General features: G+C 46.9%; 1 protein-coding gene across 30 annotated transcripts in view; it reads right to left on the bottom strand.

Annotated features, from left to right (window-relative positions):
* Positions 1-21,932, bottom strand: part of LOC138712124 (ankyrin-2-like) — a 512,384-nt gene that overhangs the window by 77,336 nt on the left and 413,116 nt on the right. For 2 of the 30 annotated variants that reach the window (XM_069843577.1, XM_069843578.1), the window contains one exon: positions 186-3,372. The exons of 27 other annotated variants lie outside the window; for them this stretch is intronic. In XM_069843577.1, coding sequence (XP_069699678.1) covers positions 186-2,937 — 2,752 coding nt within the window. In that variant the 5' untranslated portion in view covers positions 2,938-3,372. Of the gene's footprint in view, positions 1-185; positions 3,753-21,932 lie in introns of those variants that run through there. One more of the 30 variants, XM_069843573.1, reaches the window with a different exon arrangement.

Here is a 21,932-nt window from a genome sequence, read left to right on the forward strand (position 1 = left end):
ATTTATTTTATGGTCCTGATCAAAGACTACACAACTGCAGACTACAGGGGAACTACCATGTCGCTGTGTAACTTGATGCCAATCTGGAATATTTGGGACTGCTACTTGCGTAGAGGGCATGTCTGCTCTAATATAACTGGGAGTAAGACAAGAAGTAGAGGACAACTGAAGTATGCAGCCCGTACCTTCAAGATGTCCCTGAGTTCCATTCCAGCTATCAGGATGGGATGTTGTTGACCCTGAAGACGGCTTCCACTCCATCGTCAGCTCTCCATGATGTTTCCCCACACAGATGCACACTGTATCTTGCGTCGTATTCTCAGCGGCTACACAGACGCATACTTGGTCTTCACCTTCCGCAACACTTATATGATCTTCAGGATATCGGAGCTGATTTTCTCCTTCTGAAAGGCAGAGTTCTTCTACATCTGTTGCAACCTCCAAAATGTCTCCTCCTTTTACATGTGAAATTTCATTAGGGGCATCTACGTCGAATTTTCGTGTATGTTTCACATGGACAGTCGACATTACATGGTCCTCAATATCTAATCCCATTTCCATTGGAGTAGCAGTTTCTGCACGGGAATAACTCATGAGAACACCTTCGTCTGCAGACTCCATAATATCTTCAATGTCTGTTGTAAAGTCATGGTGAATGTCAGGACTTGGTGATATGTTTATAATTGGAGCATCGAATGCAGTTTCAGATATTTGCTGACGAGCTTCTGCTGAAAAGGGGCCATCGCCATCTTTCACAGTTATTACATTATAGTCCATATTTTTTATAAAGTCAGGAGTAACGGATATATCTAACCTGTGAGGTTCATCTTCGGACAGTTCCAAATCTTCATAGTCTGTTTTTGTATCAAAATTCTGAACAGGTGGATGACAACTTAAAAGTTCACTATCACTTATTTCCAGATCTTCAACATCTGTCGTAGAAATGATTTGTCCTCGACTTGAAAATAATCTTGATTTTGACTTCTTATGCCGACTGCTTACAACCTTGTCCAAAAATATATCCTCTGTGTCTGTGACAGGTTCTCTATAATTATCTATGCTGAGAAAGTTCTTAGTACTTTTTTGAGTTTTCATTCTTTCACAATCTTCAATTACTTCACCCTCCGCATCAGAGTAGTGTGGAGATGACTGTTTAATTGAAATGTCCGTCTCATCACCTGAAACTGCCGACATATCCTCGATATCTGTTCCTTCAAATATGTTTTCTCTTTTTTTAGTAACAATATGAGATCGTGTGTTTATTTCTGATGACGAAATATCAAATGGCATTTTCACTGTACATCCTTTGATAATTGGCAATCCACAGAGCGATATTTTATCGGAAGGATTAATTTGACATTCATCTGCACTGTAAGAGCTAGGAAGGGTCGAGGGAGGAAAATCTGCCTCGCTTTCACTTTCCAAATTATCGCGCATTAATTGAACATCTCTAGTTGTGGTTTTGTAACTGTTCGAAATTGTCTGTGTCATATCTGTTGGAGAAATAGTAATAGGAATTAAATCATCATTAAAATCTACATTTAAGCCAATATTTTTCTTATGCCACAAAGACTCTTCCTCTGTTGCTAAATCAATGTCACTGACATCCACATCGTCCTCGCTAGTACTGTCTTCAGATGCAGATCCTTTCCACAAATTTACATTTTCTAAATCCGGACTAGAACCATCACTATTCACTGAACTAAAATCTCCCATGTTAGGCATATGTGAAGCTCTATTGGATAACTTATGGGGTGAATCATTTAAAAGTTCAGGTTTTGTCTTTGTCACTATAGAAACTGCACCATGATAATCTTCAATATCTTTGAAGACTAAAATCTCTACAGCTCCGTTGCTACTGGTTACTTCGTTTTCATGAAGAAATTTGTCTGTAGTATCATCAAATTCTTCTACGTCTGTTTGAGGATCTAGATTTGCATCTGGCACTTTAATTTGACTCGTACTTTTCTTTTTCGTAGCTCTTGTACCAGAATGAATTGTTGGACATACTTCATAGTAAATATTACTAGACAAGGAAGGAAATGAATTCGAATATTTTGTAATTCCCAGAACAGAAGCATTCTCATCCTCAGAGAAGTCGATATCTTCCACGTCAGTGACACCTCCAGAACTTCTCAATTCATTTCCTGATGATTTTATACGAGGACGTCTTTGCATGTATGGTTTCCTGTGACCCTCATCATCTGAATCAGATTGATGTGCATCATCATTTGAGGGTGAAGTGCGTATATGTCGTGGAAGGAGCGTGTTCTTGGGTGTCCTTCTATTGGAAAGTTTATCTCGAGAAATTATATTTCCTCCATTTTTTAATGTTTTATCTGTAGGAATTGCTGTATAGAATTTTGATGATTGTATAGGGCTGGTGATACAGTCTTTGATGTCCATTGTTTCTTTATCGCATGAACAAGATTCCAGACAATCCAAAGATTCCACATCATCTGGTATGGACTCTTCTACGTCTTCTCCTGAGCCCTCCAACTCTTCGAAATCTGTAAGTTTGTCTGTCTCTACTTCCCGTACATATTCATTCCTAACGGTTGATTTAATAACAACTTTCGAATGAGAAGGGCTAGCCAGATATCTCATTGAGATCAGTTCATCACCAGATTCTGGTTGTACCGACGTATTGTCAAGTGGTGTCGGAGTCTTCGGACGTACAGATGGTTCTTCACCATCATCATCGTCATCATCTTCATCATCGGAACTTCTAAAAGTTTCGAAGTCCGTGAAACCATCTTCTGCTGGTAACTGCACAAAGGATTTTCTGAACTCAGCTACGTCATTGTCAAGCTGCAAGTTCGTGAGAGCATCTGTTTCTATTGCCGTGCCAAGCGACCCCGTAAATAGTGCATCACTATCACTTCCATCATCAGGAGTGATTGCTATAAGAGGAACGTTTTCACTTTTGAGCGACATTTTGATTCTTATATCAGAAGCAGTTATTGGTTGCTCACTTAAAGAATCGCTTTCAGTTGTAACAGAACAGCGCCTGATATAATCATCAGATTCCCAATCAATATGCTTCTTCACAGGTATGTCGTCAATAGGAATTAATTCCTGGTCTTCGTCAGTTGCTGCAGCAGCCTCTTCCTCGATTACAGCGAGAGGGTTAGAGGAAGATTCCACTACAGCATAATCAATTTCAGATCCAGAAGTTGATAATGTATAAATATCTTCTTCTACAAGATCCAATATGTCATCCTCTTCTTCACTTAGTATATAATCGGCTGAATCTACTGCCAAATTAAATCTCACTACTCCATGTGTTGGTGTGGTTATCGTGTGTGTGTCCTCAACGACAGGCAAATCTTCCGACGGGGATTTCTTTGAAGATAAACGATGCAGTAAAATCTGGGGGTCAGAATGAAGAGACGTATCTATCGGGGAACTTTGAAAATCATTTAAAACAGTACTATCCCTCACTGAAGAACTCAATATTGCTTGTGAATCACTTATAACATATTCTAACCCATCAACTCCACGGCAACTAAAGTCTTCAGCAACCAACTTACCTTCGTAAAATTCGTAATCAACAAATTTCTTAAGTGTCCTAGTTTTAGAACGTAGATTCTCTACCCTATTCTTTACAGATTGCGAGTCCCAGTCACCATCTGACCTCATATTCTTTTGTACCTCTTGTAAGAGTTGCTCTAATTCTGAAGCCATGCTCTGAACGGATGCAGCAGCAGCCAAGGTTGGGTGAAGAATAGGTGCCGACGATTGACGATTTAATTTACCTGGAGAGGACAAGAAGACAGCAACTGCCTCCTCCTCGTCTTCATCGACGTCCTCATATTGGAATTTGTGTTTCACTCTAGGTGGAGTAACAGCACGAACATCCAAGATAGGGGACAGTCGTTCCTCGGATACCTGGGTTGAACTTCGAGCCTGAGTCTTGTCAATTTGTTGCCTGAGGACGGCATCAAATGGAATTGTTGGCGAGGAACCATCAAGCTTTGGGACGGATGAGTCTGAATCCAAATGTTCTGACTCAGCAACGGCGACTGAAGTTGCGGGGACGGCAGAGTAATCAATTAGAAGATCCGAAGTACGCATTTTTGGGCATGCTGCATCATGGATAAGATCTAGAGATCTCCTTGTTGGCTTCGGAGAAGCAGGAGAACCACTTGTACGAAGACGCGTATCGATACTTAAATCGTGATCCGAGGAAGAGGACGGGAGTGCTACAGAATCGGATAACGAGGAATCGGTAGTGTCAATAAGGGATATTTCTCCTTCCGCTCCGGCAGTACCTCCATAAGCGGTCGACTCATGGATCGATGACCGTGTACCGGACACGACCGCGACACGACGCAGCGCCTCGGACGTTGTCGGTTGTCGATATATCACTTCGATCGAGCCGGAAGCATCGACTGTGCGCGTAAAAACTTCCGATGTAAGAAGCTGTGTCACCCCAACGTGGGAAGACGTCTGACGTGCCATGCGACTTGGACTGGACGGTAAGGACGGAGGTGTATGACTGCTGTAATCGTAACGATCGGTACTACGCGAGGCCGATGTCGCGGCGCGTACCGGAGAAGCGGACGGTGACGGACTCGGAGCACGGCTACACCTCCTCTCTGAGGCAATTGCTGGAGTTTTATCTAGAACAGACTTAATGGAAGGGGATGATTCTGGACTAGGAACTGCTGACACAGGAGTAGTCTCTCGTTCAGCAGCAAGAGAGACGGATTTGTCTGCAAGGTGATCAAGATGTTCCGGTACTGCACTTTCAGTCGGTGTTGTATATCTATCCATTATTTCGCTTGCTTCACTCGTGGGTTCCCGAGAAGAATCAGAAGCAGTAATCTTCTTAGGAGTCGGTTTTAATTGAGGAGCAGACAACAGGGCAGTCTCTTTCTCTGAAACGGCGATTTGTTCACGATGAGTTTTCGTGACATCTGATTTTTTATGAGTAGTAATGCTTAGCTGCTCATCACGTTTTCTTCTCCTTCGTTCATGAGAAGTATCGACTTCAGTCGATGACTTCCTAACAGAGGACGAAATACGTGATTGTTTAATTGTGGAGGAAGAAGACTCTCTACTATGAGTCGTTCTATGTTGGACGGTTGTATCACTTACAGATCGAGAGGAAGTCCGTTTACTGATTACTCGATCATCTGTACTTACAACAGAACGCGATGTGACTGTTGTAGATTTCGTACTTTTAGATGTGCTTATTTGTTTCTTTGCGGGGGACTGATCCACTTCCTTTTCTACCGATGTAGACCTGCTGTCAGTCTTTTTGGTTTTAGATGCCTTCTGGGGAGATTTGGGAATTGCACCTGTTGATATAGCTTGAACTGAAGATTTAGATGGCGACGCAGAACGGGATACCTCTTCTGTTGCAGTCCTTTTTCTAATATAAGATTCTCTATTAAAATATGAACTGCGTTCCGCAACAGAGCGCTCAACCTTTAAATCTCTTGAAAGAGTGGAAGCCATGTACCCACGATACCTAGAAACAGTAGAAGTAGATGAAGGTGTCGTTGCTGTTTCGGGTGGTTTATCAGGTTCCTTTGAACGTCGCTTGATTGTCAATCGGTCATCCACTTTCTTTGTTGCAGTTATATTTATTGGCTCCTTAGTTAATTTCTTCACACTGGTTTCTCTATGCAATTGCCTCTCCGAACGTTTCCTTTTTACCTTCAATTTCTGTGGTTCTTTAGCAATCGCACCCTTATCCTCTGGCATATCCTCTTCGGCATCTTCCGGATAGTGGCTTGTAGAAGGCTGACTAGGTAGAAGTGTTACAGGTTCAGTAGAAACAACTTCTTCACATACACATACTGTCTGAGTAGCACCTCTTTCGAATTCAACATATGTTTTGCCGGATTCAGTTCGGTATATTTTACCTTCGATGGCGTCACCGCCTTCATCTTCCCTCACTGTTACCTCGAGCAAATCATCCTTCATTACAATGTCATCTGCAGAAATACCGAATCCAGACGCCGTACTTAATGACCAAGCCGAAGCACTATCTAATCTCTGCAGGTCTTCAACAGTTTTTGTATCCCAAGATTCTGCAGACACATCTCGCCGCTCAACAACAGATGCAGACTCTTCAACAAATATTTCTCCTACGACGGATGTGACATCCTCTGCACCAGAAGATGGTTCGGTTTCTGGAAACTTTAATTGATCATCAAAGAAAGAATCGCCAATATCTTTTTCCAGAGTAACGGATGTGTCTGTATCTGTCGGTAGAGAAGGCTCTGTTTCTTGTAATTCTCGCTCAGCCGACAATTCGACATCAGTGGATTCTGCTTCTGCAACGGCAGAAGAATCAGTTTCATCTGCTGCAAGCTTCATATCATCTAGAAGAGAACGTTCGGCTTCGGGTGACCGCGGTTCCTGAGAGAAACTCTCAGTTTGAGACTTAATGTCAACATGTTTTGAATCAAAAGACAAATCATGAACGGCCAGTGATCCCACTTCCTCAGTTACATCCTTATATTCCATTATGGATTCGGTAGCAATAGAGACCTCCTGCTTGAAATCTATATCACGACTATGTGATATGGTATATTCAACGCCCTTTTCAAAATCTCTATATTCTTCAATATCAGATTTTTCTTCCGAAACTTTGTATTTGGCACAAATATCTTTCTTTTGCTTAAATGCATCAATTTCTGAGTGGATACTTTTGTGATCGGAGATCGTACTAACAATTTCATCGGTAATATCAATCACACTACCAGCAACATCTTCTGACTCAGGATACCTTTCCTGTTTTGTGATATCACTATCAAATGTATGTACACTATGAATATCAACCTTACTTTTTGGGTAGCTTTCAAACGGATGCAAATCAGTAACTGATATTCCGTCGCCCTTTTCTTTCAAAGGCAAAAGTATCTCAGAATCTTCAACTCTAGCTGAATCACGGGGGACTGCAGCAGTAACACCAGAGACGTGAATATCGGTTTCTAAAGAAATATCAATATCTTTAATTTCATCCTCATCCCTTTTGGGCAACAAGTCATCTTTTTCCGATATATCCATAGCAGGATGGGAATATATTTTGCTACTTGTTATTTGTTCGTCAAAACAAATCAAAGAGCTTCTCTCTGATGGTATTCCTGGAAGACCCTTGATTTCCTCATGAACAGATATATCTTCGCGATAAGAATCCAGGTCCTTTTCAAAATCGTGATACCTTAACATCTCCGGAGTTACGTGACCATCTTTTGAGTCAAATTCTACAACGAGATGTTCCTCCTTAATAGAGCCAAGATCAGTAACTTCTAATAACTCACGAGATTCTGAGAGAGGTAATATTGATAAATCCTTCCCTTCTGGAGTTGGTGTTAAATCAGGTTTCATCTCACGCACTTCTTGTTTTATGAGACGAGTTACTTCTCTAACTTCCGACATTAGCTCAATTACTTCACTTTCTCTATCATGAGTGTCAATTTTCAAAAGATGCTTCGAATGCCTTAAAGAAGCTTGCCTCGATTCAATAGATTTTCCGACATCCGATGGAGCAAACGTAATTTTTGTCGACTCGGGCAAGGAAATATCTACAAATTCCTCCGGCAATGTATCAGTAGTTGTATCATCAGAAATCCAAGCCTTCGATTTCTCAAACGAAGTTTCCTCTATATGATCTTCAGCAATTTCAACGCCACCCGAATCATCATCAGAATATTCCTCAACGAACTGTGATTCTAGTTCTGAAACAATTTCATCCATTCCAACGCCAGATATAGTAGATATATCTTGTTTCGTATCAGAAGGAATTTCCCGAAGACTAAAGTCATCCGATGCAGCTGACGGCAAATGTTCAGTTATAGATTTTGACAGAGAAGCGACCTGCGAAACAAGAAGTTTTGTTTTTGAAGATTCTTCATACTCCACAAACTTTAGAGACTTAGAAAATACACCAGAGTCAACAGCACTAACATCCAATGCTAAACACTTCCTCGACATATCATCAGATTGATCATATGATACATCATCGCCCTCAGTAACAGAGTCAAATTCAACTATCGCTTCCAAATCGCCAATTTCTTTCAGCTTAGGACTACTCTTATCTCCAAATTTATCCTCCTCTGTCTCCATGCGGATCAAAGCATCCTTTCTTTCTTCTTCCTTGGACGCAATATCCACCACTTCAGTAACAATTTCAGATGAGATATCTCCATCCACGGGAGATTTTTCAACAATTGCAGCCTCTATAGCGACAGCCTCTCCCTCCACGGCAGACAATTCCTCCTTGAGTACAACTTTTCTCTCATCTTTAAGAGGAAATTTCATTCTCTCTGGAGATACAGGTTTTTCATCGATAGTTTCCTCAGAAACTATCTCTCCCTCCTTTTCGGTTGAGAGATCTATTTCGGGTTTTGTTTCCACGATAAGTTCTATTGAGACTTTCTTCGAGATAACTTCTCTCTCCACTAATGCCTCCGCGTCGACAATCTCTACCACCTTTTCGGGGGCTTCCTCTACAACCTCCTCCTCTTTCTCTACGACATGCGCCACGTCAACGGGTTCAGCAATTTCTTCCACCACCGGCGACTTTTCCTTAATGTCAGCCTCTATTGCGGCGGCCTCCGTCTCAGGTGCTTCCTCCAAATATTTCTCATCAGTAATAGCCACTTCCTCCCCTTCCGCAATTTCTTCCTCCTCTCCGACCTCTCGTTCCTCCTCGACAGCTTCGATAGTTTCTATGACCTCCTCCTCTACTCCATCAACCTCAATTTCTTCCTTTACGCGTGTCTCTATTTCCTCCACTGTCACCTTTTCTACAATGGCTTCCTTCTCAACAATCGCTTCCGCCTCCACAGCCACCTCTTTCCTAATCTCTTCCTCAACCTCAACTTCTTCCATAATCTTTGCCTCTGGTATCTCTTCCTCCAAAGGCGATTTTTCTGCAACTTCCTTCCCTACGGATACTCTCTCCTCCTCTGCGATTGTTACCGCTTTCTCCACTGCTTCTTCCTCCTCTACTGCTACCACTTCGGGGCTAAGTTCCTTCTCTTTCTCTACAATTTCCACTTTCTCTGGCGGTGACGGCTTACGCTCCAACTCGGAAATTTCTACAGCCTCCTCCGCTTCCGCTTTCGCTACCACTTCAACTTCCTCCACCAAGGCAGCCGCAGAAACTTTCTCCTCAACAGGTCTCTCTTCCACTTCTACCTCGCCTTCCACAACCTCACCCACCTCCTCTGCAACCTCTTTTTCCTCCTCCACGATCTCTGCTTCCTTCTCCACTTCCTCCTCCTTGTGCGTAATTTCCATCATTGCAGTCACCATTTTCGCTGGGATCTCTTTCGCCACTGGGGATTTTTCAACAATTGGAGCCTCTACAGCGACAGCCTCTTCTTCCACGGCTGACACTTCCTCCTTTAATACAACTGCCTCCTCCTCCTCTTCTTCTTTAAGTGGAACTTCCTCCCTCTCTGGGGACACGGGTTTGCGTCTCTCTTCGATAGTTTCTACAGCCACTATCTCTTCCTTTTCGGAAGGAAGCTCTTCCTCTACTTCGGGTTTAGTTTCCACGATATGTTCTATTGCGACTTTCTCTGCGATAACCTCCCCCTCCACTATTGCCTCGGCCTCGACAATCTCTCCCACCTTTTCGGGGGCTTCCTCTACAACCTCCTCCTCTTTCTCTACGACACGCGCCACGTCAACGGGTTGCGGAATTTCTTCCACAACCGGCGACTTTTTCTTAATCTCAGCCTCTATAGCGGCGGCCTCCGCCTCAGGGGCTTCCTCCAATTCTTTCGCAACTAACAACTTCTCTGTAATCGCTACTTCCTCTCTTTCTGCAATTTCTTCCTCCTCCCCGACCTGTCGTTTTTCCTCGACAGCTTCGATAGTTTCTATGACCTCCTCCTCTACTCTCTCAACCTCAATTTCTTCCCCTACGCGTGTCTCTATTTCCTCCACTGTCACCTTTTCTACAATGGCTTCCTTCTCAACAATCGCTTCCGCCTCCACAGCCACCTCTTTCTTAACCTCTTCCTCAACCTCAACTTCTTCCATAATCTTTGCCTTTGGTATCTCTTCCTCCAAAGGCGATTTTTCTGCAACTTCCTTCCCTACGGATACTCTCTCCTCCTCTGCGATTGTTACCGCTTTCTCCACTGATACTTCCTCCTCTACTGCTACCACTTCGGGACTAACATCCTTCTCTTTCTCTACAATTTCCACTTTCTCTGGCGGTGACGGCTTACGCTCCAACTCGGAAATTTCTACAGCCTCCTCCGCTTCCGCTTTCGCTTCCACTTCAACTTCCTCCTCCAAGGCAGCCGCAGGAACTTTCTCCTCAACAGGTTTCTCTTCCACTTCTACCTCGCCTTCCACAACCTCACCCACCTCCTCTGCAACCTCTTTTTCCTCCTCCACGATCTCTGCTTCCTTCTCCACTTCCTCCTCCTTGTGCGTAATTTCCATCACTGCAGTCACCATTTTCGCTGGGATCTCTTCCGCCACTGGGGATTTTTCAACAATTGGAGCCTCTACAGCGACAGCCTCTTCTTCCACGGCTGACACTTCCTCCTTTAATACAACTGCCTCCTCCTCTTCTTTAAGTGGAACTTCCCCCCTCTCTGGGGACACGGGTTTGCGTCTCTCTTCGATAGTTTCTACAGCCACTACCTCTTCCTTCTCGGTAGGAAGCTCTTCCTCTACTTCGGGTTTAGTCTCCACGATAGGTTCTATTGCGACTTCCTCTGCGATAACCTCCCCGTCCACTAATGCCTCGGCCTCGACAATCTCTCCAACCGTTTCGGGGGCTTCCTCTACAACCTCCTCCTCTTTCTCTACGACTCGCGCCACGTCAACGTGTTCCGGAATTTCTTCCACAACCGGCGACTTTTCCTTAATCTCAGCCTCTATTGCGGCGGCCTCCGCCTCAGGGGCTTCCTCCAATTCTTTCGCAACTAACAACCTCTCCTCAGTAATCGCTACTTCCTCTCTTTCTGCAATTTCTTCCTCCTCCTCCCCGACCTCTCGTTCCTCCTCGACAGCTTCGATAGTTTCTATGACCTCCTCCTCTACTCTCTCAACCTCAATTTCTTCCTCTACGCGTGTCTCTATTTCCTCCACTGTCACCTTTTCTACAATGGCTTCCTTCTCAACAATCGCTACCGCCTCCACAGTCACATCTTTCCTAACCTCTTCCTCAACCTCAACTTCTTCCATAATCTTTGCCTCTGGTATCTCTTCCTCCAAAGGCGATTTTTCTGCAACTTCCTTCCCTACGGATACTCTCTCCTCCTCTGCGATTGTTACCGCTTTCTCCACTGCTTCTTCGTCCTCTACGCCTTCCGCTTCGGGACTAACTTCCTTCTCTTTCTCTACAATTTCCACTTTCTCTGGCGGTGACGGCTTACGCTCCAACTTGGAAATTTCTACAGCCTCCTCCGCTTCCGCTTTCGCTACCACTTCAACTTCCTCCTCCAAGGCAGCCGCAGGAACTTTCTCCGCAACAGGTTTCTCTTCCACTTCTACCTCGCCCACCACAACCTCACCCTCCTCCTCTGCAACCTCTCTTTCCTCCTCCACGATCTCTGCTTCCTTCTCCACTTCCTCCTCCTTGTGCGTAATTTCCATCACTGCAGTCACCATTTTCGCTGGTATCTCTTCCGCCACTGGGGATTTTTCAACAAGTGGAGCCTCTACAGCGACAGCCTCTTCTTCCACGGTTGATACTTCCTCCTTGAATACAACTGCCTCCTCCTCCTCTTCTTCTTTAAGAGGAACTTCCTCCCTCTCTGGGGACACGGGTTTGCGTCTCTCTTCGATAATTTCTACACCCAGTACCTCTTCCTTCTCGGTAGGAAGTTCTTCCTCTACTTCGGGTTTAGTTTCCACGATAGGTTCTATTGCGACTTTCTCTGCGATAACCTCCCCCTCCACTAATGCCTCGGCCTCGACAATCTCTCCCACCTTTTCGGGGGCTTCCTCTACAACCTCCTCCTCTTTCTCTACGACACGCTCCACGTCAACAGGTTCCGGAATTTCTTCCACAACCGGCGACTTTTCCTTAATCTCAGCCTCTATTGCGGCGGCCTCCGCCTCAGGGGCTTCCTCCAATTCTTTCGCAACTAACAACTTCTCCTCAATAATCGCTACTTCCTCTCTTTCTGCAATTTCTTCCTCCTCCTCGATCTCTCGTTCCTCCTCGACAGCTTCGATAGTTTCTATGACATCCACCTCTCCTCCCTCAACATCAATTTTTTCCTCTACGCGTGTCTCTATTTCCTCCACTGTCACCTTTTCTACAATGGCTTCCTTCTCAACAATCGCTTCCGCCTCCACAGCCACCTCTTTCCGAACACCTTCCTCAACCTCAACTTCTTCCATAATCTTTGCCTCTGGTATCTCTTCCTCCAAAGGCGATTTTTCTGCAACTTCCTTCCCTACAGATACTCTCTCCTCTTCTGCGATTGTTACCGCTTTCTCCACTGCTTCTTCCTCTACTACTGCTACCACTTCGGCACTAACTTCCTTCTCTTTCTCTACAATTTCCACTTTCTCTGGCGGTGACGGCTTACGCTCCAACTCGGAAATTTCAACAGTCTCCTCCGCTGCTGCTTTCGCTACCACTTCAACTTCTTCGTCCAAGGCAGCCGCAGGAACTTTCTCCGCAACAGGTTTCTCTTCCACTTCTACCTCGCCCTCAACAACCTCACCCACCTCCTCTGCAACCTCTTTTTCCTCCTCCACGATCTCTCCTTCCTTCTCCACTTCCTCCTCCTTGCGTGTAATTTCCATCACTTCAGTCACCATTTTCGCTGGGATCTCTTCCGCCACTGGGGATTTTTCAACAATTGGAGCCTCTACAGCGACAGCCTCTTCTTCCAAGGCTGACACTTCCTTCTTTAATACAACTGCCTCCTCCTCTTCTTTAAGTGGAACTTCCTCCCTCTCTGGGGACACGGGTTTGCGTCTCTCTTCGATAGTTTCTACAGCCACTACCTCTTCCTTCTCGGTAGGAAGCTCTTCCTCTACTTCGGGTTTAGTTTCCACGATAGGTTCTATTGCGACTTTCTCTGCGATAACCTCCCCCTCCACTAATGCCGCGGCCCCGACAATCTCTCCCGCCTTTTCGGGAGCTTCCTCTACAACCTCCTCCTTTTTTTCTACGACACGCGCCAAGTCAACGGGTTCCGGAATTTCTTCCACAACCGGCGACTTTTCCTTAATCACAGCCTCTATTGCGGCGGCCTCCGCCTCAGGGACTTCCTCCAATTTTTTCGCAACTAACAACTTCTCCTCTGTAATCGTTACTTCCTCTCTTTCTGCAATTTCTTCCTCCCCGACCTTTCGTTTTTCCTCCACAGCTTCGATAGTATCTATGACCTCCTCCTCTACTCTCTCAACCTCAATTTCTTCCACTACGCGTGTCTCTATTTCCTCCACTGTCACCTTTTCTACAATGGCTTCCTTCTCAACAATCGCTTCCGCCTCCACAGCCACCTCTTTCCGAACACCTTCCTCAACCTCAACTTCTTCCATAATCTTTGCCTCTGGTATCTCTTCCTCCAAAGGCGATTTTTCTGCAACTTCCTTCCCTACGGATACTCTCTCCTCCTCTGCGATTGTTACCGCTTTCTCCACTGCTTCTTCCTCCTCTACTGCTACCACTTCGGCACTAACTTCCTTCTCTTTCTCTACAATTTCCACTTTCTCTGGCGGTGACGGCTTACGCTCCAACTCAGAAATTTCTACAGTCTCCTCCGCTGCCGCTTTCGATACCACTTCAACTTCCTCCTCCAAGGCAGCCGCAGGAACTTTCTCCGCAACAGGTTTCTCTTCCACTTCTACCTTGCCCTCCACAACCTCACCCACCTGCTCTGCAACCTCTTTTTCCTCCTCCATAATCTCTGCTTTCTTCTCCACTTCCTCCTCCTTGCGCGTAATTTCCATCACTTCAGTCACCATTTTCGCTGGGATCTCTTCCGCCACTGGGGATTTTTCAACAATTGGAGCCTCTACAGCGACAGCCTCTTCTTCCACGGCTGACACTTCCTCCTTTAATACAACTGCCTCCTCTTCTTTAAGTGGAACTTCCTCCCTCTCTGGGGACACGGGTTTGCGTCTCTCTTCGATAGATTCTACAGCCACTACCTCTTCCTTCTCGGTAGGAAGCTCTTCCTCTACTTCGGGTTTAGTTACCACGATAGGTTCTATTGCGACTTTCTCTGCGATAACCTCCCACTCCACTAATGCCTCGGACTCGACAATCTCTCCCACCTTTTCGGTGGCTTCCTCTAGAACCTCCTCCTCTTTATCTACGACACGCGCCACGTCAACGGGTTGCGGAATTTCTTCCACAACCGGCGACGTTTCCTTAATCTCAGCCTCTATTGCGGCGGCCTCCGCCTCAGGGGCTTCCTCCAATTCTTTCGCAACTAACAACTTCTCCTCAGTAATCCCTACTTCCTCTCTTTCTGCAATCTCTTCCTCCTCCCCGACCTCTCGTTCCTCCTCGACAGCTTCGACAGTATCTATGACCTCCTCCTCTACTCTCTCAACCTCAATTTCTTCCTCTACGCGTGTCTCTATTGCCTCCACTGTCACCTTTTGTACAATGGCTTCCATCTCAACAATCGCTTCCGTCTCCACAGCCACCTCTTTCCAAACCTCTTCCTCAACCTCAACTTCTTCCATAATCTTTGCCTCTGGTATCTGTTCCTCCAATGGCGCTTTTTCTTCAACTTCCTTCCCTACGGATACTCTCTCCTCCTCTGCGATTGTTACCGCTTTCTCCACTGCTTCTTCCTCCTCTACTGCTATCACTTCGGGACTAACTTCCTTCTCTTTCTCTACAATTTCCACTTTCTCTGGCGGTGACGGCTTACGCTCCCACTCAGAAATTTCTACAACCTCCTCCGCTTCCGCTTTCGCTACCACTTCATCTTCCTCCTCCAAGGCAGCCGCAGGAACTTTCTCCGCAACAGGTTTCTCTTCCACTTCTACCTCGCCCTCCACAACCTCACCCACCTCCTCTGCAACCTCTTTTTCCTCATCCACGATCTCTGCTTCCTTCTCCACATCCTCCTCCTTGCGCGTAATTTCCATCACTTCAGTCACCATTTTCGCTGGGAACTCTTCCGCCACTGGGGATTTTTCAACAATTGGAGCCTCTACAGCGACAGCCTCTTCTTCCACGGCTGACACTTCCTCCTTTAATACAACTGCCTCCTCCCCTTCTTCTTTAAGTGGAACTTCCTCCCTCTCTGGCGACACGGGTTTGCGTCTCTCTTCGATAGTTTCTACAGCCACTACCTCTTCCTTCTCGGTAGGAAGCTCTTCCTCTACTTCGGGTTTAGTCTCCACGATAGGTTCTATTGCGACTTCCTCTGCGATAACCTCCCCCTCCACTAATGCCTCGGCCTCGACAATCTCTCCAACCGTTTCGGGGGCTTCCTCTACAACCTCCTCCTCTTTCTCTACGACTCGCGCCACGTCAACGTGTTCCGGAATTTCTTCCACAACCGGCGACTTTTCCTTAATCTCAGCCTCTATTGCGGCGGCCTCCGCCTCAGGGGCTTCCTCCAATTCTTTCGCAACTAACAACCTCTCCTCAGTAATCGCTACTTCCTCTCTTTCTGCAATTTCTTCCTCCTCCTCCCCGACCTCTCGTTCCTCCTCGACAGCTTCGATAGTTTCTATGACCTCCTCCTCTACTCTCTCAACCTCAATTTCTTCCTCTACGCGTGTCTCTATTTCCTCCACTGTCACCTTTTCTACAATGGCTTCCTTCTCAACAATCGCTTCCGCCTCCACAGTCACATCTTTCCTAACCTCTTCCTCAACCTCAACTTCTTCCATAATCTTTGCCTCTGGTATCTCTTCCTCCAAAGGCGATTTTTCTGCAACTTCCTTCCCTACGGATACTCTCTCCTCCTCTGCGATTGTTACCGCTTTCTCCACTGCTTCTTCGTCCTCTACGCCTTCCGCTTCGGGACTAACTTCCTTCTCTTTCTCTACAATTTCCACTTTCTCTGGCGGTGACGGCTTACGCTCCAATTCGGAAATTTCTACAGCCTCCTCCGCTTCCGCTTTCGCTACCACTTCAACTTCCTCCTCCAAGGCAGCCGCAGGAACTTTCTCCGCAACAGGTTTCTCTTCCACTTCTACCTCGCCCTGCACAACCTCACCCACCTCCTCTGCAACCTCTTTTTCCTCCTCCACGATCTCTGCTTCCTTCTCCACTTCCTCCTCGCGTGTAATTTCCTTCACTTCAGTCAACATTTTCGCTGGGATGTCTTCGGCCACTGGGGATTTTTCAACAATTGGAGCCTCTACAGCGACAGCCTCTTCTTCCACGGCTGACACTTGCTCCTTGAATACAACTGCCTCCTCCTCCTCTTCTTCTTTAAGTGGAACTTCCTCCCTCTCTGGGGACACGGGTTTGCGTCTCTCTTCGATAAATTCTACGGCCACTACCTCTTCCTTCTCGGTAGGAAGCTCTTCCTCTACTTCGGGTTTAGTTTCCACGATAGGTTCTATTGCGACTTTCTCTGCGATAACCTCCCCCTCCACTAATGCCTCGGCCTCGACAATCTCTCCCACCTTTTCGTGGGCTTCCTCTACAACCTTCTCCTCTTTGTCTACGAAACGCGCCACGTCCACGGGTTGCGGAATTTCTTCCACAACCGTCGACTTTTCCTCAATCTCAGCCTCCATTTCGGCGGCCTCCGCCTCAGTGGCTTCCTCCAATTCTTTCGCAACTAACAACTTCTCCTCAGTAATCGCTACTTCCTCTCTTTCTGCAATTTCTTCCTCCTCCCCGACCTCTCGTTCCTCCTCGACAGCTTCGATAGTTTCTATTACCTCCTCCTCTACTCTCTCAACCTCAATTTCTTCCTCTTCTACGCGTGTCTCTATTTCCTCCACTGTCACCTTTTCTACAATGGCTTCCTTCTCAATAATCGCTTCCGCCTCCACAGTCACCTCTTTCCTAACCTCTTCCTCAACCTCAACTTCTTCCACAACCTTTGCCTCTGGTATCTCTTCCTCCAAAAGCGATTTTTCTGCAACTTCCTTCCCTACGGATACTCTCTCCTCCTCTGCGATTGTTACCGCTTTCTCCACTGCTTCTTCCTCCTCTACTGCTACCACTTCGTGACTAACTTCCTTCTCTTTCTCTACAATTTCCACTTTCTCTGGCGGTGACGGCTTACGCTCCAACTCGGAAATTTCTACAGCCTCCTCCGCTTCCGCTTTCGCTACCACTTCAACTTCCTCCTCCAAGGCAGCCGCAGGAATTTTCTCCACAACAAGTTTCTCTTCCACTTCTACCTCGCCCTCCACAACCTCACCCACCTCCTCTGCAACCTCTTTTTCCTCCTCCACGATCTCTGCTTCCTTCTCCACTTCCTCCTCCTTGCGCGTAATTTCCATCATTTCAGCCACCATTTTCGCTGGGATCTCTTCCGCCACTGGGGTTTTTTCAACAATTGGAGCCTCTACAGCGACAGCCTCCTCTTCCACGGCTGACACTTCCTCCTTTAATACAACTGCCTCCTCCTCCTCTTTTTCTTTAAGTGGAACTTCCTCCCTCTCTGGGGACACGGGTTTGCGTCTCTCTTCGATAATTTCTACACCCACTACCTCATCCTTCTCGGTAGGAAGTTCTTCCTCTACTTCGGGTTTAGTTTCCACGATAGGTTCTATTGCGCCTTTCTCTGCGATAACCTCCTCCTCCACTAATGCCTCGGCCTCGACAATCTCTCCCACCTTTTCGGGGGCTTCCTCTACAATCTCCTCCTCTTTCTCTACGACACGCGCAACGTCAACGGGTTCCGGAATTTCTTCCATAAACGGCGACTTTTCCTTCATCTCAGCCTCTATTTCGGCGTCCTCCGCCTCAGGGGCTTCCTCCAATTCTTTCGCAACTAACAACTTCTCATCAGTAATCGCTACTTCCTCTCTTTCTGCAATTTCTTCCTCCTCCCCGACCTCTCGTTCCTCCTCGACAGCTTCGATAGTTTCTATTACCTCCTCCTCTACTCTCTCAACCTCAATTTCTTCCTCTACGCGTGTCTCTATTTCCTCCACTGTCACCTTTTCTACAATGGCTTCCTTCTCAACAATCGCTTCCGCCTCCGCAGTCAACTCTTTCCTAACCTCTTCCTCAACCTCAACTTCTTCCATAAACTTTGCCTCTGGTATCTCTTCCTCCAAAAGCGATTTTTCTGCAACTTCCTTCCCTACGGATACTCTCTCCTCCTCTGCGATTGTTACCGCTTTCTCCACTGCTTCTTTCTCCTCTACTGCTACCACTTCGGGACTAACTTCCTTCTCTTTCTCTACAATTTCCACTTTCTCTGGCGGTGACGGCTTACGCTCCAACTCGGAAATTTCTACAGCCTCCTCCGCTTCCGCTTTCGCTACCACTTCAACTTCCTCCTCCAAGGCAGCCGCAGGAACTTTCTCCGCAACAGGTTTCTCTTCCACTTCTACCTCGCCCTCCACAACCTCACCCACATCCTCTGCAACCTCTTTTTCCTCCTCCACGATCTCTGCTTCCTTCTCCACTTCCTCCTCCTTGCGCGTAATTTCCATCACTTCAGTCACCATTTTCGCTGGGATCTCTTCCGCCACTGGGGATTTTTCAACAATTGGAGCCTCTACAGCGACAGCCTCTTCTTCCACGGCTGACACTTCCTCCTTTAATACAACTGCCTCCTCCTCCTCCTCTTCTTCTTTAAGTGGAACTTCCTCCCTCTCTGGGGACACGGGTTTGCGTCTCTCTTCGATAGTTTCTACAGCCACTACCTCTTCCTTCTCGGTAGGAAGCTCTTCCTCTACTTCGGGTTTAGTCTCCACGATAGGTTCTATTGCGACTTTCTCTGCGATAACCTCCCCCTCCACTAATGCCTCGGCCTCGACAATCTCTCCCACCGTTTCGGGGGCTGCCTCTAAAACCTCCTCCTCTTTCTCTACGACACGCGCCACGTCAACGGGTTCCGGAATTTCTTCCACAACCGGCGACTTTTCCTTAATCTCAGCCTCTATTTCGGCGGCCTCCGCCTCAGGGGCTTCCTCCAATTCTTTCGCAACTAACAACTTCCCCTCTGTAATCGCTACTTCCTCTCTTTCTGCAATTTCTTCCTCCTCAACGACCTCTCGTTCCTCCTCGACAGCTTCGATAGTTTCTATTACTTCCTCCTCTACTCTCTCAACCTCAATTTCTTCCTCTACGCGTGTCTCTATTTCCTCCACTGTCACCTTTTCTACAATGGCTTCCTTCTCAACAATCGCTTCCGCCTCCACAGTCACTTCTTTCCTAACCTCTTCCTCAAACTCAACTTCTTCCATAACCTTTGCCTCTGGTATCTCTTCCTCCAAAGGCGATTTTTCTGCAACTTCCTTCCCTACGGATACTCTCTCCTCCTCTGCGATTGTTACCGCTTTCTCCACTGCTTCTTCCTCCTCTACTGCTACCACTTCGGGACTAACTTCCTTCTCTTTCTCTACAATTTCCACTTTCTCTGGCGGTGACGGCTTACGCTCCAACTCGGAAATTTCTACAGCCTCCTCCGCTTCCGCTTTCGCTACCACTTCAACTTCCTCCTCCAAGGCAGCCGCAGGAACTTTCTCCGCAACAGGTTTCTCTTCCACTTCTACCACGCCCTCCACAACCTCACCCACCTCCTCTGCAACCTCTATTTCCCCCTCCACGATCTCTGCTTCCTTCTCCACTTCCTCCTCCTTACGCGTAATTTCCATCACTTCAGTCACCATTTTCGCTGGGATCTCTTCCGCCACTGGGGATTTTTCAACAATTGGAGCCTCTACAGCGACAGCCTCTTCTTCCACGGCTGACACTTGCTCCTTTAATACAACTGCCTCCTCCTCTTCTTCTTTAAGTGGAACTTCCTCCCTCTCTGGGGACACTGGTTTGCGTCTCTCTTCGATAGATTCTACGGCCACTACCTCTTCCTTCTCGGTAGGAAGCTCTTCCTCTACTTCGGGTTTAGTTTCCACGATAGGTTCTATTGCGACTTTCTCTGCGATAACCTCCCCCTCCACTAATGCCTCGGCCTCGACAATCTGTCCCACCTTTTCGGGGGCTTCCTCTACAACCTCCTCCTCTTTCTCTACGACACGCGCCATGTCAACGGGTTCCGGAATTTCTTCCACAACCGGCGACTTTTCCTTAATCTCAGCCTCTATTGCGGCGGCCTCCGCCTCAGGGGCTTCCTCCAATTCTTTCGCATCTAACAACTTCTCCTCAGTAATCGCTACTTCCTCTCTTTCTGCAATTTCTTCCTCCTCCCCGACCTCTCGTTCCTCCTCGACAGCTTCGATAGTTTCTATTACCTCCTCCTCTACTCTCTCAACCTCAATTTCTTCCTCTACGCGTGTCTCTATTTCCTCCACTGTCACCTTTTCTACAATGGCTTCCTTCTCAACAATCGCTTCCGCCTCCACAGCCACCTCTTTCCTAACCTCTTCCTCAACCTCAACTTCTTCCATAATCTTTGCCTCTGGTATCTCTTCCTCCAAAGGCGATTTTTCTGCAACTTCCTTCCCTACGGATACTCTCTCCTCCTCTGCGATTGTTACCGCTTTCTCCACTGCTTCTTCCTCCTCTACTGCTACCACTTCGGGACTAACTTCCTTCTCTTTCTCTACAATTTCCACTTTCTCTGGCGGTGACGGCTTACGCTCCAACTCGGAAATTTCTACAGCCTCCTCCGCTTCCGCTTTCGCTACCACTTCAACTTCCTCCTCCAAGGCAGCCGCAGGAACTTTCTCCGCAACAGGTTTCTCTTCCACTTCTACCTCGCCTTCCACGACCTCACCCACCTCCTCTGCAACCTCTTTTTCCTCCTCCACGATCTCTGCTTCCTTCTCCACTTCCTCCTCCTTGCGTGTAATTTCCATCACTTCAGTCACCATTTTCGCTGGGATCTCTTCCGCCACTGGGGATTTTTCAACAATTGGAGCCTCTACAGCGACAGCCTCTTCTTCCACGGCTGACACTTCCTCCTTTAATACAACTGCCTCCTCCTCCTCCTCCTCTTCTTCTTTAAGTGGAACTTCCTCCCTCTCTGGGGACACGGGTTTGCGTCTCTCTTCGATAGTTTCTACAGCCACTACCTCTTCCTTCTCGGTAGGAAGCTCTTCCTCTACTTCGGGTTTAGTCTCCACGATAGGTTCTATTGCGACTTTCTCTGCGATAACCTCCCCCTCCACTAATGCCTCGGCCTCGACAATCTCTCCCACCGTTTCGGGGGCTGCCTCTAAAACCTCCTCCTCTTTCTCTATGACACGCGCCACGTCAACGGGTTCCGGAATTTCTTCCACAACCGGCGACTTTTCCTTAATCTCAGCCTCTATTTCGGCGGCCTCCGCCTCAGGGGCTTCCTCCAATTCTTTCGCAACTAACAACTTCCCCTCAGTAATCGCTACTTCCTCTCTTTCTGCAATTTCTTCCTCCTCCCCGACCTCTCGTTCCTCCTCGACAGCTTCCATAGTTTCTATTACCTCCTCCTCTACTCTCTCAACCTCAATTTCTTCCTCTACACGTGTCTCTATTTCCTCCACTGTCACCTTTTCTACAATGGCTTCCTTCTCAACAATCGCTTCCGCCTCCACAGTCACCTCTTTCCTAACCTCTTCCTCAACCTCAACTTCTTCCATAACCTTTGCCTCTGGTATCTCTTCCTCCAAAGGCGATTTTTCTGCAACTTCCTTCCCTACGGATACTCTCTCCTCCTCTGCGATTGTTACCGCTTTCTCCACTGCTTCTTCCTCCTCTACTGCTACCACTTCGGGACTAACTTCCTTCTCTTTCTCTACAATTTTCACTTTCTCTGGCGGTGACGGCTTACGCTCCAACTCGGAAATTTCTACAGCCTCCTCCGCTTCCGCTTTCGCTACCACTTCAACTTCCTCCTCCAAGGCAGCCGCAGGAACTTTCTCCGCAACAGGTT

Source organism: Periplaneta americana, chromosome 13 (genome assembly GCF_040183065.1).
Source record: "Periplaneta americana isolate PAMFEO1 chromosome 13, P.americana_PAMFEO1_priV1, whole genome shotgun sequence".
Classification (NCBI taxonomy): Eukaryota; Metazoa; Arthropoda; class Insecta; order Blattodea; family Blattidae; genus Periplaneta; species Periplaneta americana.